Source organism: Galeopterus variegatus, unplaced genomic scaffold, assembly GCF_000696425.1.
Source record: "Galeopterus variegatus unplaced genomic scaffold, G_variegatus-3.0.2 Scaffold1983, whole genome shotgun sequence".
Classification (NCBI taxonomy): Eukaryota; Metazoa; Chordata; class Mammalia; order Dermoptera; family Cynocephalidae; genus Galeopterus; species Galeopterus variegatus.
Window position 1 is genome coordinate 205,766 of NW_007728094.1, and position 26,825 is coordinate 232,590.

General features: G+C 43.2%; 4 protein-coding genes and 1 long non-coding RNA gene across 6 annotated transcripts in view; 2 read left to right on the forward strand and 3 right to left on the reverse strand.

Annotated features, from left to right (window-relative positions):
* The first annotated feature begins 1,016 nt into the window (after positions 1-1,016).
* On the forward strand, positions 1,017-14,069 carry BTBD18 (BTB (POZ) domain containing 18). The gene is made up of 2 exons (XM_008579920.1): positions 1,017-1,330; positions 11,396-14,069. Exons 1-2 carry the CDS (start codon positions 1,207-1,209, stop codon positions 13,411-13,413), a joined length of 2,142 nt encoding a protein of 713 aa, XP_008578142.1. The 5' UTR covers positions 1,017-1,206; the 3' UTR covers positions 13,414-14,069.
* A 118-nt stretch (positions 14,070-14,187) lies between these two features.
* On the reverse strand, positions 14,188-16,088 carry LOC103596317 (chromosome unknown open reading frame, human C11orf31). The gene is given in 4 exon segments (XM_008579922.1): positions 14,188-14,379; positions 15,088-15,218; positions 15,364-15,509; positions 15,607-16,088. Coding segments are annotated over 3 exon segments (369 nt in total). The 5' UTR covers positions 15,729-16,088; the 3' UTR covers positions 14,188-14,379; positions 15,088-15,117.
* Positions 16,089-16,507: 419 nt separating this feature from the next.
* TMX2 (thioredoxin-related transmembrane protein 2) lies at positions 16,508-23,562 on the reverse strand. The gene is made up of 8 exons (XM_008579923.1): positions 23,333-23,562; positions 19,452-19,512; positions 19,114-19,227; positions 18,731-18,807; positions 18,393-18,499; positions 18,140-18,205; positions 17,918-18,047; positions 16,508-17,384 (listed from the first exon to the last, which is right to left on the reverse strand). Exons 1-8 carry the CDS (start codon positions 23,519-23,521, stop codon positions 17,238-17,240), a joined length of 891 nt encoding a protein of 296 aa, XP_008578145.1. The 5' UTR covers positions 23,522-23,562; the 3' UTR covers positions 16,508-17,237.
* Positions 23,563-23,673: 111 nt separating this feature from the next.
* LOC103596320 overlaps positions 23,674-26,825 on the reverse strand; it is a 5,627-nt gene continuing 2,475 nt past the window's right edge. The window contains exon 2 of the long non-coding RNA XR_551040.1: positions 23,674-23,885. This is a non-coding gene — a long non-coding RNA (uncharacterized LOC103596320). The remainder of the gene's footprint in view (positions 23,886-26,825) is intronic.
* MED19 (mediator complex subunit 19) overlaps positions 23,959-26,825 on the forward strand; it is a 6,888-nt gene continuing 4,021 nt past the window's right edge. Inside the window, exon 1 of one of the 2 annotated variants that reach the window (XM_008579925.1) lies at positions 23,959-24,191. In XM_008579925.1, the coding sequence (XP_008578147.1) occupies positions 23,975-24,191 (217 nt within the window). In that variant the 5' untranslated portion in view covers positions 23,959-23,974. The remainder of the gene's footprint in view (positions 24,192-26,825) is intronic. The other variant, XM_008579924.1, reaches the window with a different exon arrangement.

Here is a 26,825-nt window from a genome sequence, read left to right on the forward strand (position 1 = left end):
GATGCTTAACTATCCTTGCTCCATTGTTAGCCCAGTAATTGACCAGACAGGCAAACTTAAAGACTAGATTCTTTGCCAAGTCAGGATTGCTTTGGTCAAGTATATCTGAACCAAGGGTGTCAGTGTCCTATGTCTGTAAGAGAGACCTTCCCACCAAGTCCAGAGGCTTCTCTTCTTTATTGTGCACCCTCTGCTGGTTAGTGTGATAGAGTGAACTCAACGAAAAGAAGGGGCACACACCTTCCTAGAGATGATTTTATACCCACTATTGTTCTTCAAAAGTGTTAAGTTTAGGGGGCTGGCCGGTTAGCTCAGTTGGTAAGTAAGAGCCTGGTGCTGATAACATTAAGATCGAGGGTTCGGATCCCTATACAGGCCAGCCACAAACAAAACAAACAAAAAACCCTGAATATGCCCAATCTCAGAAGCTAAGCAGAGTTGGGGCTGGTTAGTACCTGGATGGGAGATCACATGGGAATACCAGGTGCTGTAGGCTTACAAAAAAAAAAGAAAGGTGTTGAGGAATTATACCCATGGAACTAGGATGCGGTGCCCAGGAAGAATATGAGTAGTTAGCATTTGTAGGAGTTGAGTCTCAGTGGTATGAGAATGAGGAAGATTAAATAATAATAACAGTAGGTCCAGGGCTGGCCAGTTAGCTAAGCTAGTTAGAGCATGATATTATAACACCAAGATCAAGGATTCGGATCCCTGTACAGGCCAGCTGCCAAAAAAAAGTAGCTACGATTTGGGGGATGATAGTTATTTTGTGGCAGGCATGCACTGTGCTAAGCAATTTTATCTGTATTGACTCATTTAATCTTTAAATTAGCCCTACAAGGTAAGTGCTATTATCATGCCCATTTTATGGATGAGAAAGGTGAGACTCAGAGAAAGGTCACCTACTTGAGATTATATAGCTAGGCTAATAAAAGAGCCAGGAGTCAAACCTAGGCTTATCTCTGAGCTCCCACATGTAACCACAATGATGATATTTATTGTTTTTTTTTTTTTTTGAGATACCCTTGGTACAACTTCTGGGCTGATGTTTCCTAAACTCATACTATTATCTGTCACTTTCAGAATTTCCCTGATATTTCAAAGACAAAAAACAAATTAGGTACAACCATGCCTCTGAAATGTATTATCTCACCTACAGGAATCTGATCTGTGAAAACCTAGAAGGTTTGTTAAGAGACTACCAAAATGTGCTCTCCTGCCAGTCCCAAAATCCTATACAGGAATCCCCGATTCCTCCAGTTAGCTTTTCTGCAGCTTCATCACCAGCAACAGAGTGGTGTGTTCTGTGATGTCATCCTGCAGGCAGAAGGTAAGAAACTAGTGGGGATTCAACTGAAAACTCACCATAGAATAAAAGAAAATGAGTTTAGGGCCCAGGCAAGAAGGACAAAACCAGGAAAATGTTATCTTTGAGCACTGTAAACTATTTGGTAAAAAGCTGTTTGTTTCTAGGACAGTTACTATTTTCAAGAGTGAAATTGTAACTGTGCTTGTTTTCCTTTAAAAATGAAACTAATTGTACAGTTTTGTAAGCACAGAAATTCTATAAAATATAGATAACATTATCCTAATGGATAGTTGTGAAAATTAAGAGTTAACATACGAGTATGTTAAGCACTTAGAACGGTACTTTTAATATACTAACTACAACATATGTATAAGATGATACTATTACGTATTTTCCCATTTTTTTACCAAGCTGTTGCTTAATTTAGTTTTTTTTTTCTTATCTTCAGATTGGTGATTTTTGCTATTTGTTGTCAGAACTAAAAATGTATGGCTTATTTCCACCTCTTCATATTGGAAATGTTAAATTAGCATTAAGTAGATCCTGGTATAGTATAAAAGGCCCAAGATTAGGAATTAGAGGCCCTGAGTTTAAGTCCTGCCTTCATTACTTAGTAACTAAGCACCAAACGGGCAAGTAACTTCATCTCTCTGGGTCTAAGTTTCATTTATAAAAAAGGATTATGACAACCTGTACTGTGTAGCACTCTACTGTTTGTGCAGTACATACAGCATAGTGTCTCATTTAATTCTAACAGCCTTGTAAGGTAAGTAATGTTGTATGGTTCCAATTCTACAGATGAGTGAATTGAGGTTTAGAATTAGTGACTTGTCTGTTGGTTCTCTCAGTGAATGTGGAGCTGAGAGTCATTCTTTAATTTAAAATAAACAAAAAAAGTATCAATTGTCTGTTGTATGCTAAACACTGTGCTAGCTTGAGCGTCCAATGTAAATTGAGATAAAGTCCCTCCTCTTAAGGAAATTATGTAAGGGGGACACATTCAAATAACCAGTGCATTCAAGTAACTGCGTAGTATGTTAAAAATATAATTGGATAAGTATAGGCTGACATAGGAGCACAAAAGAGGAGCATCCTTCAGATTTGGGGAGGATTGAGAAAGAGGGTTAGTGATTTTCCTTGGAGGAAATAACCCCTTAGGTGAGATCTGAAGGACAAAGAGAAGTAGGAGGAAATAGGGAAAGGTTTTTTTCAGGCAGAGAGAACAACAGGTACAGAGGTTCAGAGATGTGCCCAGGGATTTGTGAGTGGTTCATTATGACTAGACTTTAAGAAGTGCATTGACCAGAGATGGATACGGAAATTAGCAATCACTTTAGATCTGAAGTTTCATGGAAAGGAAGTAGGTTTTGTCCTCAGGACACTGTGAAACACTGAACAGTTTTAATCAGGAAGTCATGATCACATAGCTGCTTTAGAAACAACATTCAGGGGCTGGCCCAGTGGTGCACTGGAGAGTGCGCCGCTTGGGAGCGCGGCGGCGCTCCCGCCGAGGGTTCGGATCCCATGTGGAGACCGGTTCCCGCTCACTGGCTGAGCGCGGTGCGGGCGCAACACGGAGGGTTGCGATCCCGTTGCCGGTCAGTAAAAAAAAGACAAAAAAAGGAAAAAAAAAAAAAAAAAGAAAAGAAACAACATTCAGAGGGCCAGTCTGTGGCTTACTGGGGAGAGTGCGGTGCTGATAACACCAAGGCCACGGGTTCCTATCCTATATAGGGATGGCTGGTTAGCTCACTGGCTGAGCGTGGTGCTGACAACACCAAACCAAGGGTTAATATCCCTTTACCAGTCAAAACAAAAACAAACAAACAAAAAGACAAAAACAAAAAAGAAACAACATTCAGGCTGCATAAGAATTACTGGATGGTTATTGAACCCAGATAGGAAGCTATTTCGTGATTCAGGAGAGAGGGGATGGTGGCCTGAACTAAGGCATTGAGAATAGATGAAATGTATGAACTATTAAAGAGAATTTACAAAACTTGCTGAATCCATAATATACAAGGCACTCAAACAATTATATAGTAAAAAAATAAATAACCCAATTAAAAAATGGGCAAAGGAGCTGAATAGGCATTTTTCAAAGGAAGACATACAAATGGCCAACAGGTACATGAAAAAATGCTCATCATCACTAGTCATCAGGGAAATGCAAATTAAAACTACATTGAGATACCACCTCACACCAGTTACACTAGCTATAATCAAAAAGATGCTGAATAACAAATGCTGGCGAGGGTGTGGAGAGAAGGGAAAACTCCTACACTGTTGGTGGCACTGTAATTAGTACAACCACTGTGAAAAACAGTATGGAGGTTTCTCAAACAACTACAGATAGATCTTCCATACGATCCAGCAGTCCCACTTCTGGGTATATACCCAGAGGAATGGAAGTCATCAGGTCAAAGGGATACCTGCATTCCCATGTTGATCGCAGCTCTGTTTACAATAGCAAAGACATGGAACCAACATAAATGGCCATCAGTGGATGACTGGATAAGGAAACTGTGGTATATATACACTATGGAATACTACTCAGCCATAAAAAAGAAAGAAATTCTACCATTTGCAACAACATGGATGAGCCTGGAGAAACTTACGTTCAGTAAAATAAGCAAAGCACAGAGGGATAAATACCGCATGTGCTCACTCCTATGTGGGAGCTAAGAGAGAAAAAAGGAAGGAAAGAAAGACCACAGTAGTGCATTGGACTTCCAGAGTAAGAGAACATTCTTTGGGCTACAAAGTGGAGTCGGGGGGAAGGGATGAGAGGGAGGGAGGTTGGGAATAATTGGGTGGGGGACATGGGGTACAAATGCAATTTGTGGTAATGGGTATACAACCAGTATGAGTCTGGCCCCCACATCATGGGGATGAGGGGTGACAATCAGCTTTGTATCTCATGGATATTCATAACCAATAAAAAAAAAATTGGCCACAATAATCAACCACATTGTATATTGACAAAATAAAATAAAATTAAAACAAACAAACAAAAAAAAATCTTGCTAAAGTGGTTAAGAGCATAGAGTCTGTAGCCAGATTCTCTGGGTTCAAATCTTGTCCCCACTACTTAATAACTGTATCATTGTAGGCATATTGTTTATGCCTCAGTTTACTTATTTGTAATAATAATTATTATATTCACAAAGTTGCAGTGAAGATTAAATTAATTTCTACTGGCAAAATCCTTAGAACAATGTCTGGTGGCACGTAATGAAGAGTTAAGAAATATTAGCCTATTTTAAAATTGATATTTGATTAGATGTAGTGGATAAGGGAAAAAGAAGAATCAAAGATGACTTCGTTTTCAGACTTGGGCAACTGGGTGAATGTGATACCTTATTTTGAAGTAGAAAATAGGAGAGGTTTTTGGGGATGCGGAATGATTGCATTTTCTGGAAAGTTGTCTTAGAGGTGCTTGTGAAGCATCCACGTAGACATACAGGCTGTGGTGTGTTTAATATCTCAGGGAAGATATCTAGGCAGAGGTGTGGATCTGGGAGCCTTTGGTAATTGATGCAATGGAGGAGACTGGGACTACTCAGGAAGTGTCCGTAAAATAAGAAGGTGGCTCAGAACAGACCACTGCCTGGTAGGCAGTGGCAAGAGCTCAGGAGAGAATTGAACCCAAAGCTCATGTTCTTTTTGTTAGACCACAAGCTGCTTCTCCGCAGTTTTTTGATCTCTCATGTGTCAATAAAATTTATTTCACAAATATTTGATCCTGTACTTTTTGTCAAGCACTTTAATATACCTCAGTGAGCAATACCAACACGGTCCCTGTCCTCACAGAGTTTAGTCTAGTTACAGTCTAGTGAAGGAGAAGGACAATTACAATTCAGATAGGTAAGCGATGTTATAGCTACAGAGTACATCTCTGTGCCCAGGAGCACCTAACCCAGACTTGTGGTGGGGGTGAAGGAAGGCTTTCTTTTTTTCGTTGTGGTTGTTGTTGTTGTTGTCGTAATTTATTCATTCATTCATTCATTCATTTATTTTAGATATACTTTTTTTTTTTTTAAAGATGACCAGTAAGGGGATCTTAACCCTAGACTTGGTGTTGTCAGCACCACGCTCAGCCAGTGAGCAAACCGGCCATCCCTATATGGGATCCGAACCGGTGGCCTTGGTGTTATCAGCACCATACTCTCCCGAGTGAGCCACAGGCCGGCCCCTTAAATATACTTTTTATTGATTATGAATATTCATGACATACAAAGCTGATCATTACCAGTCAGGCCCAAGATGTGAAGGCTAAATTCATGCTGGCAGCATACCCATTACCACAAATAGCATATACCCCATGTCCCCTGCCCAATTAGCCCCAACATCCCTCCTCCTCCCCCTTTACCACCCACTTCACTTTGTAGCCCAAAGAATGTTCTTTCCTTTTTTTTTTTTTTTTTTTTTCTTTTTGTCTTTTTTTGTGACCGGCAACGGATCGCAACCCTCAGTGTCGCACCCGTACCGGACCGGGACCGGCAATGGGATCGCAACCCTTGGTGCCGCGCCCGCACCTTGCTCAGCCAGTGAGCAGCCGGTCTGTATGTGGGATCCGAACCCTCAGCGGGAGCGCCACGGCGCTCCCAAGCGGCGCACTGTAGCAGTGCACCACCGGGCAGGCCCCAAAGAATGTTCTTTCCCTCTCCAAGTCCAGCACACCACTGTGGTCTGTCTGTCCTTCTTTCTCTCTTAGCTCCCACATAGGAGTGAGTACATGTGGCATTTATCCCTCTGTGCTTTGCTTATTTCACTGAACATAAGTTTCTCCAGGCTCATCCATGTTGTTGCAAATGGTAGAATTTCATTCTTTTTTATGGCTGAGTAGTATTGCATGGTATATATATACCACAGTTTCCTTATCCAGTCATCCATCGATGGACATTTATGTTGGTTCCATGTCTTTGCTATTATAAACAGAGCTGCGATGAACATGGGAGTACAAGTATCCCTTCGACCTGATGACTTCCATTCCTCTGGGTATATACCCAGAAGTAGGATTGCTGGATTGTATAGAAGATCTATCTGTAGTTGTTTGAAAAACCTCCATACTGTTTTCCACAGTGGTTGTACTAATTTACAGTCCCACCAACAGTGCAGGAGTGTTCCCTTCTCTCCATACCCTTGCCAGCATTTGTTATTCACCGTCTTTTTGATAATAGCCAGTCTAACTGGTGTGAGGTGGTATCTCAATGTAGTTTTAATTTGCATTTCCCTGATGACTAGTGATGATGAGCATTTTTTCATGTACCTGTTGGCCATTTGTATGTCTTCCTTTGAAAAATGCCTATTCAGCAACTTTGCCCATTTTTAATTGGGTTATTTGGTCTTTTTACTGTATAATTGAGTTCCTTTTATATTATGGATATTGATCCCTCATTGGATGTATAGTTAGCAGAAATTTTCTCCCACTTTGTAGGTTGTTGTTTCAGTCTTCATTGTTTCCTTTGCTGTGCAGAAGCTTTTTAGTTTGATATAGTCCCATTTGTTTATTTTTTCTTTTGCTGCTTATGCTTTTGGGCTCATGTTCATAAAGTCTCTGCCCAGGCCTAGTTGCTGAAGTGTTTCACCTATATTTTCCCTTAGTAATTTTACAGTTTCAGGTCTTATACTTAAGTCTTTAATCCATTTTGAGTTGATTTTAGTGTGTGGTAAGAGGTGCATATCTAGTTTCATTCTTCTCATATGGATATCCAGTTTTCCCAGCAGAGGCAGTCTTTTTCCCAATGTAGATTTTTGTTGCCTTTGTCCAGTATCAGATGGCTGTAAGCCTGAGGGGTGATTTCTGGGTTCTCAGTTCTTCTCCACTGGTCTGAATGTCTATTTTTATACCAGTACCATGCTGTTTTGGTTACAATAGCTTTGTAGTATAATTTGAGGTCAGATAGTGTTATGCCTCTGGCTTTATTTTTTTTTGCTCAGAATTTCTTGGGCTATTTGGGGTCTTTTGTTATTTCATATGAAAGGTAAGATTGCTTTTTCCCTTTCTGTAAAGAATGTCATTGGTATTTTGATAGGGATTTCATTGAATCTGTACATCACTTTAGGTAGTATAGATATTTTCACAATGTTAATTCTTCCAATCCAAGAGCATGGAATATCTTTCCATCTTTTTGTGTCTTCTTTAATTTCTTTCAGAAGTGGTTTGTAGTTCTCATTGTAGAGATTTTTCACCTCTTTGGTTAAATTGATCCTGGGTTTTTTTTTTGTTTGTTTGTTTGTTTTGTGAATTGTAAATAGGCTTACTTTATTTCTCTTTCTGTTAGCTCATTATTTGAATATATAAATACTACTGATTTGGGGGCATTTATTTTGTATCCCACAACATTACTGAAGTTATTAACCAGTTCTAGGAGTTTTTTGGTAGAGTCTTTAGGTTTTTCTTTATATGCTATCATGTCATCTGCAAATAGCAAAAGTTTGAGTTCATCTTTTCCAATCTGGATTCCCTTTATTTCTTTCTCTTGGCTGATTGCTCTGGCTGGTACCTCCAGTACTATGTTAAATAGAAGTGGTGAGAGTGGGCATTCTCGTTTTGTTCCTGTTCTTAAGGGAAAGGCCTTCAGTATTTCCCCACTCAGAATGATACTAGTAGTGGGTTTGTCATAAATGGCTTCTATTGTGTTGCGATACTTTCCTTCTATACCTAATTTGTTGAGAGTTTTTATCATGAAGGGATGTTGAATTTTGTCAAATGCTTTTTCAGCATCTATTGAGATAATCATATAGTCTTTGTCCTTGAGTTTGTTGATGTGATGTATCACATTTATTTATTTATTTATTTATTTTTTTTTTTATTTTTTTTTTTTAAAGATGACCGGTAAGGGGATCTTAACCCTTGACTTGGTGTTGTCAGCACCACGCTCAGCCAGTGAGCGAACCGGCCATCCCTATGTGGGATCCGAACCCGGGGCCTTGGTGTTATCAGCACTGCACTCTACCGAGTGAGCCACGGGCCAGCCCAATGTATCACATTTATTGACTTTTGTATGTTGAACCATCTTTTGCTTCCCTGAGATCAATCCCACTTGATCATGGTGTATGATTTTTTTTAATGTGTTGCTGTATTCTGCTTGCTAATATTTTGCTGAGGATTTTTACATCTATGTTCATCAAGGAAATTGGCCTGTAATTTTCTTTTTTTGTTGTGTCTTTATCTGGTTTTGGTATTAGAGATTTTTTGGCCTCATAGAGTGAGTTTCTGAGAGTAGCTTCTGTTTCAATTTTTTGGAACAGTTTGAGGAGAGTTGGTATTAATTCCTCTTTAAAAGTTTGGTAGAATTCAGCTGTAAAGCCATCCAGACCTGGACTTTTCTTTGTTGGAAAATTGCTGATTACCGTTTTAATCTCATTGCTTGTTATTGGTCTGTTCGGGTTTTCTATCTCTTCTTGGTTCAGTCTAGGTAGTTTGTATGTGTCTAGAAACTTATCCATATCTTCCAGATTTCCATATTTGTTGTCATATAGTTGTTTATAATAGTCTCTAATGATTCTTCATATTTCTGTGGTATCAGTTGTAATGCTTCCCTTTTCATTTCTGATTTTTGTTATTTGGGTCTTCTCTCTTCTTTTTTTTTTTTGTTAACCTAGCTAATCGTTTGTCTATTTTATTTATCTTTTCGAGAAACCAACTTTTTGTTTTGTTGATCTTTTCTATTGTTTTCTGGGTCTCTATTTTCATTTAGTTCTGCCACACAGTCTATGTCTTTTTGTGAAGTATGCATAAAGCAAATGTACTTCACAGGGCCTAGTTTTCCAAAGCCTTGCAGTTTCAAATATTGACCTTGCAAAGGACAGGAAATTTTCCCCAGGCTATATAGTCTCTGTTGTAAGATAAACAATTGTAACACAGCAAGGTTGCTGGCTCAAAGACAGACAGGTTACTGATTGATATGTAAAGATACTGGGTAACTGCTGTAAGAAGAGAATGTTTGCTAAAATCAAGCTTTTGTTGCAAATTGCATTATAGAATGTCACCTTACTGAATGTTACCAGCTTCTATTGTTAAGCTTCTTAAACTGTACTTAGCAAAAACCCCACCTATGTTCTCTTCCTGTAACTTCCTGGTCTGGAGAATAAATGTGGGAAGAGAAGCCCAATTCATGGTTAATTTCCCAAATGGAAGGAATGCCTCGCTCTTGAGGATTCTGGGAGATTAACCCCTTTTGGGGCTTCTCACTGCTCAGAAGATATGGGCTTTGAGTAATCTTTGGTGGCTCCTTCACCCAGGGGGAAAGGGGTGACAAATCTGTGGGAGGCAAAGCAACATCTTTTGAATGGGAAGTTTAATCCATTCACATTTAGGGTAGTTATTGACAGGTATTGTTTAATTCATGTCATTTAATTGCTTTTGGTTTAGATGATTTAAATATCTTTTGATCATTACTTCCCCGTTTATTTCTCTTCTTCAATGTTAGTTGGAGATTTAATAGGGCATGATTTAGCTTCTTTCTCTTTCTCACTGGCAAATTTGTTTTAACAGTGGGTTTTGCTTTCTCTTGTGTATTTGTGATACAGTCATCATTATTCAGATTCCAGATGCAGGACTCCCTTGAGAATTTCTTGCAGGGCTGGTCGTGTGGTGGTGAACTCCCACAACTTTTGTTTGTCCAGGAAATACACTATTTCTCCCTCATTTCTGAAGGAGAGCCTTGCTGGGTATAGAATTCTTGGCTGGCAATTTTTTTCTTTTAGTATTTTGAATATATCATTCCACTTTCTTCTGGCCTGTAGGGTTTTGGTTGAGAAGTCTGCTGTTAGTCTGATGGGGCTCCCCTAAAGGTGACTTGATGCTTTTCTCTTGCTGCTTTTAGAATTCTCTCTTTGTCTTTGAGCTTTGGAAATTTAACTATAATGTGTCTTGGGGAGGATCTTTTTGGGTTGAATCTGTTTGGGGACCTTTCAGCTTCCTGGATCTGAAGGTCTGTATCTCTCTCTCCCTACACTTGGGAAGTTTTCTGTTACTATTTCCTTGCATAGGTTTTCAATACCTTTTCCTTTCTTCTCCCCTTCTGGAATACCCACAATTCGGATGTTAAAGCGTTTGACATCTCTCTATGTCTCTATCTCTCTTAGATTTTCCTCATTATTTTAATTCTTTTTTCCTGTTTTTATCTGCCTGGGTTATTTCCAAGAGACCATCTTCGAGATCTGAGATTCTTTCTTCTACTTGCTCTACCATACTGCTTAAGCTCCCTGTTGTGTTTTTTATTTCATTGAGTGAATCTTTCATTTCTAGGAGTTCTGCCACACTCTTTTTTAAGGTATTAATCTCTTTGTAGATTTCCTCCTTCATATTCTGGATATTTTTTCTTGCTTCATTGTGTTCTCTAATTGAGTCTTCTTTTATTTCTTCAAGTTTTCTTAAGATCATTGCTCTGAATTCTTTTTCAGACATTTCAAGGATTCCGTGTTCCATGGAGTCTGAAATTTGAGCATTGCTGTATTCCTTCGGTGGTGTCATATCTTCTTGTTTATTTGTAGTTGTAGTATTTTTTCATTGACGTTTAGTCATTTGGTAGAGGGTCTGCTTCTATTACACTGAGGTTAGCTATAAGGATCAAGGTTTCTTCCTCTATTTGCAGGCTTTACTGGTGACTCTTCTCCTATCAGTGTAGTCGAGTGAGCCATAGGTTACCTGTAGAGTGGCCCTGGCTGCTACTGTGGTGGTGTATGGTCCTTGCTTGAGAGTAGGTGTGGTAGTAGCTATTACACCACTTTGGGTCCTGTTCCAGAGTCTGTGACCTTAGGATGAGCTGCATGACTCACCTAGTGGTGGGGCATGCTGTGGGAACCTGGCTTCTCCCTCCGGGTCCAGATGAGGAACAAGGAAGGCATTCTGAAGGAAGTGATGTCTAAGCTAGATTTTGAAGAAGAAAAAGAGTCAGCTAGGTAACGGCAGAAGGTTCCAGGCAAACAGGTGGAACAAATTTCTTTCCTTTTACTGGAAGCACCATGGAGGGAAAATAACAGAAGGGGCAGTATATTTGGGTAGTAATGTCTATCCTTAGCCCATAAACAGGCCAGTCTACATGAGGTAACAAAAGTATTTGTGTTTCCCTCCAGGTGAGGCAGTCCCAGCCCACTGCTGCATCTTGTCGGCCTGCAGCCCCTTCTTCACAGAGCGTTTGGAGCAGGAGAGGCCAGCTCAGGGTCGGAAGGTGGTGCTGGAGCTGGGGGACCTGAAGATAAGGACACTTAGGAAGCTGGTAGACTTCCTGTACACCTCAGAGATGGAAGTATCTCAAGAAGAAGCCCAGGATGTGCTTTCTGCTGCCCGTAAGCTCCGTGTGTCTGAGCTAGAATCCCTTCAGCTAGAGGGTGGAAAGTTGGTGAAGGCCCCACAGGGCAGAAGACTGAACCGAGAATGCTTACAACCTCCAAATGCTGCACCAATCTCTGCTAGGGTGGTTGCACCTAGCCGCCGCCCTCGAACTCCACTGCCTCTTACCCAGACTCCCTGTCCTCTTGGGGCAGTGAGACTGAAGTCCTTGGGGAAGGAGGAGGGGCCCCAGGAGAAGAGCAACCGACAGAGAGCAGAAAACTTATCTGGCACTCTTGTCAAGAGGAAGGCCAGAGTCTGCCCAACTCCACAAGAGAAAAGCTCCTCACCGTCAAGCCACAGTCAGAGTCCTAAGGAGAACAAGAGTGACTCTGCTCTTGGTCCTACCCTTTCCCCTACCAGCTTGTACCCCTCCATGGATGAGCGACTGTTGCCCAGAAAGATCAGGCTAAGCCGCTCAAAGCCATCTCCTGATGTCTGTACATCAAAGCCTTCCAGCATTTTAAGCAGACCCAGCTCAGTGCCCACAGCCTCTGGCCGGCGTCTTTGGCGGCAGAGGAGTATAAATAAAGAAGCACCAGAGGACAAGCAAAAACCAGGGACAGCTAGTCCTCTACACAGCACCCCCAGCCCGTCTGGTCTTGGAAAGACAGGTGGGAACAAGAAGCGGAGCCTTGAAGTCAGGGCACCTAACTCAGACTCTGCAGAGGAGGGGCAGGTTGGGAGAGTCAAACTTCGGAAGATTGTCAATGGGACATGCTGGGAGGTGGTCCAAGAGCCTCCCCTCAAAAACTCTCAAGATAGCCCCCAGATCCCAGAGCCTGGAGGAGACTTACAAGAATCTCCAGGGAGTCAGTCATCCTCAGTTAATGAACAGGAAATGTCATCTCCAAGAATAGAACTGTGTCAGGACTCCCTCAAGTGCTCTAGGCTACAAGACATTCTGCTCTCTGCTAGCCATTCTCCCAACCACCCAGTGGTGAAGTCTGAACCTGGGTGCAGTTCAGAGCTGGTAGGGAAGGAACCTGTGTTGGATATTGACTACAAAGAGCCCTATGCATTTGACACAGCTCTGCTCAGGCAGCCTTGTGAGGCTGAGGAGTACCGCATCACAAGTGGTGCTGCTACCAGTGAGCTAGAGGAGATCTTGGACTTCATGCTGTGTGGCTCAGACATTGAGCCACCTATAGGTCATCCAGAGAGTCCTGCAGCTGAGAGCTGCAGGACCCCCAGTTATCACCTTACAGAAACAGGAAAGAACTGGATTGAAGGGGAAGAGTGGTGTTTGCCAGACATGGAACTCTGGCCTAGGGAGCTCACAGAACTAGAAAAGGAACCTGTTGGTGAAAACAGAGAGCCAGTTGAGCCCCTTAGCCCCCTTGTCATGCCCTCTGAGATGAGTGAAGGAGAGGTGCTTTTAGTGAGAGGCTCTTGGACGCCAGACCTTGAAATTACCGCCTCCCAGCCACTGGATGGTCAGGGAGATAAATTTCTCCACATTGACTCTTTTGACCCTCACCAAAGGTCTTATGGGGACCTCTCACCTCCCTTCTCAAACTGGGCAGAGACTGGGCTGGAAGTGTCCCTAACTATGGACGAGGTATTGTACCCTGCTCCAGAGGCGGGCAAGGAGGTATCTGGTAAATCTGAGTTGCTGGGATCACTTTCTGCCAGCTCTGAAGAGGAAGAGATCGATGTGGTGGACTGGACAGCAGAGGGGAACCTGGTGCCCAACAGTATTCCTTCTGTATGGCCTGACCCTTCCTCCGAGTCAGAAACAGAAGTAGATATACTTACGTAGTGGAGTTGGGGGGAGGGGGCAGGTTAGGGGATCTGGGAGGGTGGGAAGAGTTGGCTAGAAGCAAACGGCGATTTGGCAGAAGCTAGCACGTATCCTCTTCTCTTAGCACAAGAGGCAGGTGTACCCTTGTCTCTTTATAGCTCCTCACCTCTCCTCCCCAGGCCTTGGAAGCCAGGCAGAGGTCAAACAGTACTGTGCGTAGAAAATTATGAACTTGAACCATCTTATTTCTTTGTAATCTATTTTCCAGTTAATGACAAGTGAAATAATAAACTCTGATCCCCAACTCTAACAGGTCATAGATAACAGTCAAAGCCAGGTCTCTTAGGTCATGAGGCATCAAGTCACCACAAATTCAGGAAAAGCTGAGAACACCCTCTGTGATGGGGTTTTGTGTTAAAATGTTCCTGAAGGTGTGAAGCAGTGTTGGGTGGAAGACTAAGTGGGCGGGAATGATGGAATGTTGTCCAGCACCTAATGTGCGTGGGGCTTGTTCATTGCCAGTGTGGGAAGTCTAGCTAAAACCTCTGCAGGGACCAGGAAGATATACTTGTCATCACTTCCAAGAAGTGAGCTGAAAAAGAGTTGCTTTCTTAAAACATAACTTATTTACTTTGCTCCCATAGTTTTTACAAGTATTTCACCTGCTTTACCAGAGACCCTAGGAGTTCCAGGTCAAATGGTGACCTTGGACTATGAAAAATACAAGCACCACCAATCCGACAAGGCTGGCTTTATCCATCCCTTAACATAAGGTTAAGTTTTACTCTATTATTCAAATGCTTTATTTCAACTTTTATTGAACAAACCAAATCCCATAACTTTTGCAATGCCTTAGTAGAGCTAGAGGGTTGCCTCACAACTGAACCATCATTTCTGGAGGGGAAGAAACCATGGCATCAGGCACATGACTGAAGTTTGGCCATGTCCCATCATAAATGCTCCATCATCACCAGGGACAGAAAGCTGCAAAAATGAGAGGAAAGGTGGTTAGAGAAGGGATCCAGGCAATCACAAAAGCTGAGGAAGACATCTCCCCCCACACACACACCCTTGAACTCACAAACCCAATAGCTCAAGAAATTGCATCCTTCCCCCAAATCGCATGCAACCAAGGGCCTGACGCATGTCAGGGCGCTGTATGTACGAAGCACAGGAACAAAGACAAGGTCAAATCATCGTACAGGTATTGTTATCACACGGACTATAACAGTAAAGAACACAACAGGAACGAAAAACGGGAGAGTGGACGGGTAAGCACACATGAAGTAACATCAAAGATTTTGCTAGTTGAAAAGGGAAAATCACTAAAACGTAAAAACAGTTGTCAAAGGTTTAACTTACTAATTAGGGAACCAGTAAGAGCTACAACTGGTTCAAAGAATTAAAGCCCATCAGAAATGCGGAAATGAATTTTCAAACACATGCAAAACTGGTCCACACTCTCAGGGCAACAATCAACCGCATCTCTGAAGGACACAAATTGCCCTTCTATAGTCATTTACATTACCATCATTATTACACAATTTAGTTCAAATAAAACGAAATGAAATACGCAGTGAGGTAGTAAGCTTTTTTTTTTAGATGATCTGTGAAATGAATTATAAGAGCTACTCTGCAAGTAGCACCAAGATCAACCCCCTCCCTTTCTCACCACACCCCTCCATTTCAAACCTCAGCATGAGGGCTTCTGCCCAAACCTCCCTACGAAAGGTACTTCTTCAACTCTTCCACCACCTCTTGAGGCTCAGGGAATTTGAGTTTGCGTGGGGGTCCCTTCTTAATCCCAGTCCAGAGCTCCGCACCTGGAAAAGGGCCCAATAAGCGAAGTTACTTTGGAATCCACGAGCGCCTCTCCAAAAATCATCGGGTGGCCGCCGTTTCTGAGACTAGCGCTTCCTCACTTCAGACACCATGCCCCTCTCCCACCAGGCCCGGGCCCCCACTCACTGCTGCCGTCCGGGCGCAGCAGCGTCACTTCGAAGCTGCCCCTGCGGGGCTTGGCGGGGTTCACCTTCACTGGAAGCTCCGGGGCCTCCAGGCGCAGCGCCTGGCTCAGGGCCGCAGCGTTGCGCCCATAGACGCGTCAGCTCGTGCTAGGGAGAGATGGGAAGTTAAGAGACTCGCGCCCTTGGTGTGCAGCGCCATTGTCCCCGCTTCCCCCAGCCCCCGGTGACTCTCCAGGCCGCTCACCAATGCTCGATAACGACGGTCGCCACCTCCACTCCCTCCGCGCCGTTCGCCAGCTTCTCCTGCTTCTCGGCCGTGGCGACCACGGCGGCCTCAGCCTTCCGCTTCCTTCCGCGGGGAGCCATACCCTAGAGCCTGGCCGGGAACAGAGCCGACCTGCAGGTCCGGGGAGGTGGGTAGAATGCGGTGGAGACGAGACCACTGAGAGGGAAGCGGGCAGTGAACCGTCCCGCTCCGAACGCCAAACTGCAGCCCAGAAAACTCCGCCCGCAGAGCGAAACTTCACCTGGGGGAGAAAACGTGGCCTGCGGCTGCGCCCACGAGGTATGGAGGAGGAACACTCGGGCGCTACCACTCTGCACGCGCTGGAGGGGGAAGGTTGGTGAGGGTAGGGACATTAGGGCGCTTGAACTAGGTAGGTCCGAAAACAAGCCGCGCTTCACGCGGAGGCTCTTCTGTACCTATACGTCGCGCTTAATGGTGTACGCCATGACCTTCCCCCAAATCCTGTTCCTCCCTGGGATCCACGGCTCAATCCCAAACTAAATCAACGGAACTCCTCGCAGTCTGGTCCCTACTTTAACATTGCTGAAACTATGCTTCCCCAGCTCTCACCATTCCTGGGGAGTCAGTGCCCTGCACCTGGTGAAATCGAATAGTGACGTTAAGAAATCGGGCAATTCCTCTGCAGTTACCTGGCTTTTTTTTTTTTTTTTTTTTTTTCCTTTTTGTCTTTTTTCGTGACCGGTATCGGGATCGCAACCCTCAGTGTCGCGCCCGCACCGCGCGGACCCATCTCTATACGGGATCCGAACCCTCGGCGGGAGCGCCGCACTCTACCGAGTGTGCCACCAGCCGGCCCTACCTGGCTTTTCTAATACAAGAGAAGCACACAAAGGCGCAATCAAAAGGAAATCCCAGTCTTTTTATTATGGAAAACCATCAACTAACTGGGTGTGGGGAGTAGGTAGGAGGGTTAGTGAAACCCCAATGAAGCCCAGGGGCTTTCTCTTCTAGGTCACACCACACAAAAAAAGTCTCAAGCCTCTATTCCCTTTCCTCTCAATCTCCCGCAAAATAGGGGGACTGTTCAATACCCTCTTCGGTGATGAAAACTCTGTGGTTAAAGGATTCTCCTTGTGACAAAATAGGTTTATACTTTTCCTGAGGCTATAGAACAAGCCAGAAGGGCCTAAGGAAGCTAAGGAAGTCCTTGAGGGAAAATTCTTATCACTCTATACCCAGGCACCTTTTGTCTAACTAGGCTGTGTAGGTCCTCTAAGAGGAATAATAAAACCACAGGGTGGTGGTGATGTCTGAGTGGTGGACAGCAGTTAACACAATGACTCGAGCTTGGAGTGAAACCATTTCCTCCTCCATCACATGAGATCTCTCCCTTCCTCCAGTGAAACAGTTGGCCATAGCAGGGCAGGCCTTCCAGTAGGGTGCCTGACAATTCCCTGGATGCCTCTTTAAAATCAGAAGCAGCACCCTGCCCAATCCAGGCACAGCCAAACAGGGAAAACATAAATAAAAGGCCTCAGTCTCAGGCAAGGCTTGTGGTTACAGATCAGGAGCAGGGCCTCAAAGGCGCCTGGAGTTGACAGGAGAGGAAGCATTGACAAGGAGGGATCCTATTTATCCTTCTTGTTTTCCCCATCTGGCACTGCGGTGGGGGTTGGGGCTACAGGCTGCTCCTCAGGGATATCATCTCCAGCCTTTGACAGCTTCTTGGCCCGCTGGTATAGCTCATTCAAGTTGAATTCGCGAATCACATTCTCCTGCGCAAAAGAGATGCACACATCAGGATCCAGGTGGGAAGGGAGAGTTCAGAGCCTGACAAGAATTATTTAGACAAAGTCTAGGAAAGAAGAGAGGAAACAAAGGACAGAAATCTGCTCTAACCCAACTTTCCTCTTTTTAGGTAGCCAGAAAAGTCATCTAATGTTTAAGTACCCATATGTGCCAATCACTGTGCCAAGAATTATACCTACATTATTTAATGTAATCTGAAAAACAATCCTGTGAGCAAGGTGTTACGGTCTCCAATTTACCGATGAGGAACCTAATACCTACAGACTATGGGTGCAGGAACCCTAGAGACTGAGTCTTAACTAATAGTTGTTCCCTCATACTATCAGGTCTGGCACGTAATATAAATTTACTGAATGAATAAATAAGGTCCAGTAACTAGTCCACACCCTCAAAGCTAGTGGGAAAGGGGCAGGGCCAGAAATCAAACCTAGGTAGGGCTCCAAAGCCCATCTACTGTTCTACAGCCTTCTCCAAACCACTTGCCCTTCCTTCCAGGTACCTCAGAGAAGGTCCAAGAAACAGCTCGTCCTTTCTTGTCAATCTGTGGCCGCCGCATTACTTCCTTGCCACCTTGGAAGAGGATCAGGGTAGGGAGTTGCTTAGTGAGGGGTGATGTGCTCACTTTGTACCTACGGGGCCCAGAAAGGACTCTGTAAATGCACCTGCATACATTACTCAAAGTGATTCCCTGCTCAGATCCTCTTCCCAGGTATTTACATACCTTGTACTAACATCAGTGTAGCGTCCAACATCTACCTTCCCAAAGTTTAGCCTTGTACAGTTGTACCTGAGAAGAATATATTATTCAACATACAGAGAAAAAAGTATGTATCGAGGGAAGTAAAAGAATAGATATTTGGGGGATAGGAAGGGGAAATGCCTTTGGTTTCAAGTGTACAAATCAAGGCCAAAAATAATGAGAGTGAAGGTACAGCATCTCAATCTCCATCATCCCCCACCTTTGCACTACTCACTTGAGGGAGAGGTCAGCATAGATAGGAGCAAATGACTGGCAGTCATTAGACCAATTGGCAAAGAACTCCACAATCCAAGTGACCCTCTTGTCCCGCTCCAGTTCTTCCTGCCACACACAGGGACGAAACAGTGAGCTGGAACACATACGTTCCTGGGAAACTTCAGACCTTAGGGTCTAATTCCTCATCCTGGCTTCCCCTCTTCCTTGGCTCCCATAATGAACTAGTGTCCTTAACTTCCATTTTGAAGCACTGTTGTTCCTGCTACTGAGTAGAGAGGACAACTACAAGATCACCCACCAAGAACCCAAGAAACAGAAGGAAGGAAGAGCACTCACATCAATGGTTTTATCGTTGAAGTACTTGATATACTCAGGGCCCATATACAGCGGGGGTTTGCATGTCATCAGGAACACTAAACACAGAAAGAAAATGTCAGCAAAAACATATAAGGCCTTTTGCAGGGTATTTACTTCCACATCAACTCAAGGACTTCAGCCATCAAAGAATACATATTTGTGGACATATGGAGAGCACCAACACATTCCCTTCCCCTTAAAATACAGTATCTGTAGCTTAACATCTGAGATACAGAAATAATTAGGTGCAAGATATAGAAGAAGGGTAAGGAGGAGCCTGTTTAGAACTGAATTTGGTTCCCACAATCAAGTCTTTCTCAACATAATCTTACAAAGAACCCAAAGAAAGGCAGCCTCCTCACCTATGCAGAGTGTGATGTAAAGCAGGCCCATGCGAATATCCAGGCGGAAGAAAAGAATTGCGTTGGCCACTTTACTAAACATGAAGATGTTGCCTATATGTTGCTCCACAGTGACTGAAACACAGAGATGTCACAAATCAGGCTGGGCTGAAGACTCCTATATCCTATTCTTTGTCCCTCTTCCTGGGGCACTTTAAAATGGGAGAATGGAGAGGGATAGAAGTCCAAGATCAAAATCAGCCTTGGCATAAAACGTGGGACAAGTTCAGCAAATGAATGAAAGCACCTCTGGAAGGCATTAGGCAACCCTGAGAGACTGGAAAGCAGACAAAACTTACTGGATCTGCGGTTCTTCATCATCACAATGGCACTGAGAAACATCAGGATCTCCACTTCTCTCTAGAACAGAATTAAAGTGACAGGAATGCAGTGAACAGAGCTGATGTGGGTCGGTGAGAGAACCAAATATGGAATAAAACCTAACAGATCCAAACTGGGAATAACTGGAGTCAACTAAGGGGTAGTAGGAAAAACACCAGTCAGAATATCTAGGTTCAGGTTGTACCGTGGCCACAAACTAGCTGGTGCCTTTTGGCAAATCACTTAATCCTTGAGCTTTGGTTTCCTCAATTGAACAATATGTATTTCAAATGATACCGTGAGAACTAAATGAGATAATGTATATGAAAGGGTAGTATGAAATATGATATGGTATAATTATTATAACCAACTCAGTATGACCCTGGTAAAATAAAACTTTTTCAAGGAACCTTCCTTGGTAATAGTCCATTAATACAATATCTGACTATTCCATTAGTTTGGCTTTTCTTAAATTAAATCATTCCTCTCCACCCAGTATTCAGAGTGATAACCTATGCATCTTTGATATAATTTGAGGGCTAAAGGGGGCTTTCAGAGCTCTCAAAAGCCCTTTTTAATACCCTTGGCTTCCAGTTCTTTCTCACCGTCTAGAATGTACACACTAAGTGAGCAAATGAGACAGACAGTAAACATGACAAAGACACAGACAAGATAATTTCAGAGTTCTGATGGCAATGAAGAATAACAAGAACCATTTGAGAAAGAGCTTGGGGTGGGGAGGGAGACCATAGACTGAATGGACTAAGGCCTTCGGTACCCTTGTGTTTATTATAATATAGAGGGCCAACTTGTCATTTTAGATAAAACCAACCAATGGTCATTAATAGCTAGGAGTCAGGAACCTAGGTTTTTAGCCTCAACCTCCAACAAAAAGCACCTGAATGGATTTAGATATGGACATGTAAAGTGGGTGTGGGAGATTATACCAGATCTTAGTAACTACTACATCTGAAGCAGAAATTAGGAAGGGTTTTCATGAATGAAACTGGGTGGGTTTGGGGCCGGCCCGTGGCTCACTTGGTAGAGTACAGTGCTGATAACACCAAGGCCACGGGTTCGGATCCTATATAGGGATGGCCGGTTGGCTCACTGGCTGAGCGTGGTGCTGACAACACCAAGTCAAGGGTTAAGATCCCCTTACTGGTCATCTTTTTTTAAAAAAAAAAAAAAAGAAACTGGGTGGGTTAGAGAATTTTAGAGAGGGTAAGGAAGCTCCGTACCCCTTCCCACATAACCTAGCCCTATGCACCTCTTCATCTGTATCCTTTGTAATATCCTTTACAATAAACCAATGAATGTAATTAAAGTGTTTCCATAAGTTCTGTGAGCCGCTCTAGCAAATTAGTTGAACCTGAAGAGAGAGTAGTGACAACCCTAATTTATAGCCCATTGGTCAGAAGCATAGGTGACAACTTATTACCTGCAATTGGCATCTGAAGAGAGAGCAGTCTTATGGGACTGAGCCCTCAACCTGCGGGATCTGACACTCCAGGTAGATAATGTCAGAACTGAACTGAATTGAATTACTGGTGTCTGCTGTAAAACTGGTTGTTGGTGGGAAGAAGTCCCCACACACTTCTTGGTGTCCAGAAGTAAGAGAATTGTTCTGTGTTGTGAGAGTGTAGTAGCAGAAGCTGAGTCTTCTTCTATATCACATACCTAACATAATTAAAAATAATTCCTTACTGTCATCTAATACTTGCTTCTTATTCAAATGATCCCAATTATCTTAAAATGTCTTAGTTATTTGTTCAAATCAGGATCCAAGCAAGACCCACATGCTGCATTTCATTAATGTGTTTCTTTGGTCTTCTTTAATCTATAATGGATGCCTGCTCTTCCTTTCTACCCCATGCTATTTATCTATTGAAGAAAGTAAGTCACTAGGGTACTGGCTGGTTAGCTCACTTCATTACAGTGTGGTGTTGGTAACACCAGGGTCACAGGTTTAGATCCCCAGACTGGCGAGCAGCCAAAAAATAAATAAATAAATAAAGACAGTAAGTCATTCGTACTGTAGACTTTCCCCGCTTTCTGGATTTGGCTATTTGCATACTCATGGTATGTGTTCTGTTGATGATCCTCTGTTGCCCATATTTCTTGTAAAGTAGTAATGAAATCTAGAAGTTTGAATATAATGAAATTAAAACCTTTTCGCAAAAATACACCATAGGTGGTGCTAGGTAGCCCCTACTGTATCACTTTAGAATACACATTATCTTTCATCTGATGGTTTTAGTGTCAACAAATGATCACTGCCTAGATTTCCTATTTCATTAGGGGTTGCTAACCAATGTTTTTTAAATTCTATCATTCTTTCTGTATTTATAGCTTAAATTCCTCTAAGAAATCAACATTCCCTTATCAATTATTTGGTTACCCTGAAAGACAGTATTGGTTGAGTATCCCTTATCCTAGGTGCTTTAGTCCAGAAGTGTTTTGGATTTTTTTTGATTTTGGAATATATGCATTATACTTACAGTCGAGCATCCCAAATCTGAAAAGCTCTAATGAGAATTTCTTTTGAGTGTTAGATTGGCACTCAAAAAGTTTCAGATTTGGGAGCATTTCCGATTTCAGATTTTCGGATTTGGGATGCTCAACCTGTATACATAGAAAAAGCAAAGTAAATGCTGATTCTTTCTTTTTATTTCATAAAATAAAAATAAACTTTTATTCTGTTAAGTCACTAAAATTGGGGGTTTACCTGTTATAATGTTAATGTTATTTACCTTATTCCCTAATTTCCTAATCACCAAGGTAAACCATGTAAACCAGTAAACCAGGAATTTTCCAGGAAAACAAAAACTGGCTATTAACCTTAAGTAGTTAAAAAAAAAAATCTATCAGAGTAATAGAAAATATAAAAACTTTAGTATTTTGCATATTATTAAACAAGTGTATACAGAGAAATGAATTCTATAAAAGGTCCCTTAGATTTATTAAAAACACTTAACCAGATCTTTTGAAATAGCACGGCTACGTCTGAACTAATTAATGACTTGGAAAGGACAGAGAAAGTAGGAAAAGAATAAACAAAAAACGGTGGGAAAAAGTAAGTGAGTGAGTTCTGGCAAAGATCAAGACTCATTTCGGGGGCTGGAAAAAAAATTCTGGACAGCACCCTCCATCAGAACATAGGTGCATTGCATATAGCAGAGGGCATAGAGCTTTAACTCATTTTTTTTCCTAGCGGTCCCTCCACTCCTACAGAGGAAGTATAGCAAAGGACTTAGGGTGGATTAATGTATTTTTCACAATTCCTTTCCAATAACAGGCCTTAAAATTTTATTCATTTTTGCACCCTCAGGATCCAGCATGGCGCCTAGCATAAAGATGTTTATTGAATTAAGAAATGGCTGATAGAACGCGCCGGTACTATGGCCAGAAGAGTAATTCAAGCCGCAGGCACTCACTAGCTGTGTGACCTTGAACAAGTCGTCTAACTTGTCCGAAGTCAATCTCTTGGTCAATAAAAGAGGAATAACTTGTCCGAAAACAGGAATACTCCTACTCGTCCTTTCTACCTCAAGAGGCTTTAGATAATAAGCAGCACTGTTAAACGCTGTATGTGTGTAGTTTGGGTAGGGCTGTTGACTAGTACGAATGGTGAGATGGAAAGCCTGGACTGAAGCGTCAGAAGACCCTCAGCTGCTCTGCAGGGGCGACTAGTCCGTTCTGTTTCCCCCTCTTAAACTTGACGGTCCGGGCTCTACACTCTAATGGCCTGTAAATCCACTACAGGTTTGGAACCTCAGGTGTCCTCAGAAAAGTGAGCCCTGGGGCTCCCAGACGCACCCGCAGGGGCAAGGACAGTCAAGGTCGCGGGGGCGCTCACCCAATCAAAGTCACACGGGTTGCCGTCTTCGCGTTGGGTGGGAAGGCCATGGCACAGCGGCGGCAGTTTTCTCACGAGTAGGAAGGAAGCAGAAAGCAAGGCAGACAGAAGGTAGTAAGGTCGGGCCAGCCATCGTGAAAGTCGCGGAATCGAATACACTAGGGCAATTAAAGGTGCCAGGACCGCCATCTTTTGGTCAATCGCGGTGCCCGCCGCTCACCGGCGTCCGTAGCTCTAGTCCCGCCTTCCCACCACTGGGGCTTCGATTGGGCCAATTCTCGGACGCACCGCCTCTGCACCCGGAAGTAAATATCTGATTGGACACTTTGGTGGGTCAGAACTGAAAAAGGGAGATGATGCTTTATTGGTCAATCTAGCTGTTCCTTTTACACCTAAGTCATTTTATTGGATATGCGATTGCGGCGAGCGGAGATATCAGAGAAGAGTTGAACATGGTTAGATAGCACTTCCTGAACGTTCTCATAAAGCGACGGAAGTAGTTGCCGGAAAAGGTACGTGGGGCCTGAGGCTATTATCCAATGATAAGCGGCTCCTAGAGGAAGAGGGCGATACTCCGTGAAAGGATTGTCCAATGAGAATCACCAACGCCAGACCCAAGGCAGCGCCGAGGCGGAGGGGACGATGGAGAATTTCACAGCGCTTTTCGGCGCTCAGGCTGACCCACCACCACCCCCAACCGCACTCAGCTTCGGACCAGGAAAACCTCCACCCCCGCCTCCGCCTCCTCCGGGTGGGGGACCCGGCACGGCCCCGCCTCCCACCTCAGCCACGGCTCCTCCCGGCGCGGACAAGTCAGTGGCTGGTTGTGGCCCCTTCTATTTAATGAGGGAACTGCCAGGTGAGTACGAGGCCTGACCGAAGCCAGCCAATCAGATCATATAGAGGAGGTAATGGGTGTGGCTATCAGCTAGTTGGCGGAGATGCGAGGTAACGAGGCAACGCGTACCCGAACAGTATAGCTCAAGTCGCAAGGGCTGTTAGGATTCAGAACCAAGGGGTTGAGTTGAATTCATAGGATGGGTTGGAAATGGGTGGGTGTGCAGTTCCGTGACTTTCTTACGCGCCATGTCTGGACTGTCTCTCACACTGGTTTATGGCTTCCCTAAAAAATGATCCAGGTTTCGAGTTTGGAACTAGAGAGTCCTGATTTAAACATCCCCGGGGACCTCAGGTTTTAGTTTCAAGTCTGCCACAAACTTTGGTTGGTTTGGGGAAGTTTCCCTCCTTCTCAGGGCCTCTGCATTTCTGTATCTGTTCAAAGAATGGACTACAATTGAGCCAAATTCCTTCACTCAAAAAGTTATTGGGGGGGGGGGGCTGGGGGATTAGCTCAACTGCTTAGAGGTAATGGGTGTGGCTATCAGCTAGTTGGCGGAGATGCGAGGTAACGAGGCAACGCGTACCCGAACAGTATAGCTCAAGTCGCAAGGGCTGTTAGGATTCAGAACCAAGGGGTTGAGTTGAATTCATAGGATGGGTTGGAAATGGGTGGGTGTGCAGTTCCGTGACTTTCTTACGCGCCATGTCTGGACTGTCTCTCACACTGGTTTATGGCTTCCCTAAAAAATGATCCAGGTTTCGAGTTTGGAACTAGAGAGTCCTGATTTAAACATCCCCGGGGACCTCAGGTTTTAGTTTCAAGTCTGCCACAAACTTTGGTTGGTTTGGGGAAGTTTCCCTCCTTCTCAGGGCCTCTGCATTTCTGTATCTGTTCAAAGAATGGACTACAATTGAGCCAAATTCCTTCACTCAAAAAGTTATTGGGGGGGGGGGGCGGGCGGATTAGCCCAACTGCTTAGAGCGCCACTTTGTAACACCAGGGTCAAGGGTTCAGATCCTTGTACCGGCCAGTCACCAAAAAAAAAAAAAAAAAAGTTATTTTGTTAAGCACCAAGCACTGTTCTAAATGAAGGCAAAGTGTTACAAAGATAATATCAAATAGTAATTAATGCTAGGAGAGAAAACATGATCTTTATGTTTGAGGGGACAGAACTACTTTAGCTAGTGATAAGAGAAGCTCTCTCTGAGTAGGTAACATTTGAGCTAAAATGTGAGCAGAGCCAGCCATGCATGGACAGGAGAGAGAGAGAATTCTAGATAGAAGAAATGAGGTCAAAAGCCCTGATGTGAAAAGTTTGGAATATCTGAGACAGAAGGTCCATTGGACTATAGCGAAGTGAACAAGGGGAAGAGTGGTAGGAGATGAAGGTGGGAGAGATAGAGGCCTTTATAAGGCAATGTAAGGCATTTAAAGTTTGAGGGGAAACCATATAACACGGAACTGACATGATCAAATTTACTTATTTTTAACCATTCAAGCAGCTATGTGAAGAATGGAAAGTGAGAAAATCAGTCAGAAGTTACTGTTCAGTAGTCCAGGAAAGAGATGATGGTTTGACCAGGGCATAGAAGTGGAGAAGAGAAGTGAATGGATGCAGGATAAATGTTAGAGGTAGAGCTGACGGGAATGAAGAATATAGAAGTGAAGGAGAGAAAAGAATTGAGGATGACTTGAAGTTTTTTGACTTAAATAATTGGTGGATGGTAGTGCTGAGACCAGGAAGATGAGGAAGGAACAAGAGTGAGGAGGTGGAAATCAAGAGTTGTTTTGGAAATGTTAAGTTTCCAGGATGCCTTTCAGTACATCCCAAGTCTTAGTGTCACGTCACGACTTGGGGAAATCATAAATATTGTTATGGTACTTTGAAGTTTACAACAACCTGATATGTAATAGCATTTAATATTCAGAACATCCCTTTGAGGTAGGCATTGTTATCTGTTTCATAATTGAAAGACTGAAGTTTAGAGAGCTTTACTTTCCTTCAGTTAGTTAGTTGATGCCTACTGGCAATTTTTGTAACCTTTCTTTTGCCTTACCTATTCTGATTGTACCTATTTATATCAATCAGTTGACAAATACTGGGCAAATGCTGAGTGTGTGGGGAGGGGTGCATGTGGTGAGAAGGGAAGAGAGATAATAAGTCTGGTTATTGCTCTTTAAGGAGCTTGAGTTAGGGATGCCAAATATGGGGCTTAAAAATAAAGTAGTGATCATTTGTCAAATTTAATCTCATTATGTGGTCTTGCGTCACACACAGTAACTAACAATATCTTAATGAACAATATTAGGAACTACTCAGTGGTTTTCAGAATGTAATTCATTGTTATCCAAAATGACAGCAAGAATGTCACTTGAGTTGGACCTTGAATTTATATGGGTGAAGAAAATTAGGATGAATTTTTCTAAAATGAAACAATGTGTGAGTGCTTTTTCAGGAGATAATGGAGGCCCATTTGGATGGATGAGAAATTTTGCATAGGGGAGTAGTGGTTGATTAGGCACCAAAGCTAAGTTAGAGTAAGATGTGATTAGCCTTGAGTGCCAAAGGAATTTGAGCTTTTTCCTGGGAGTAATTGGAAACCACTGAGGTTTTTTGTTGTTGTTTTGGGGGGGGGGGGGGCTGCCCGAGGC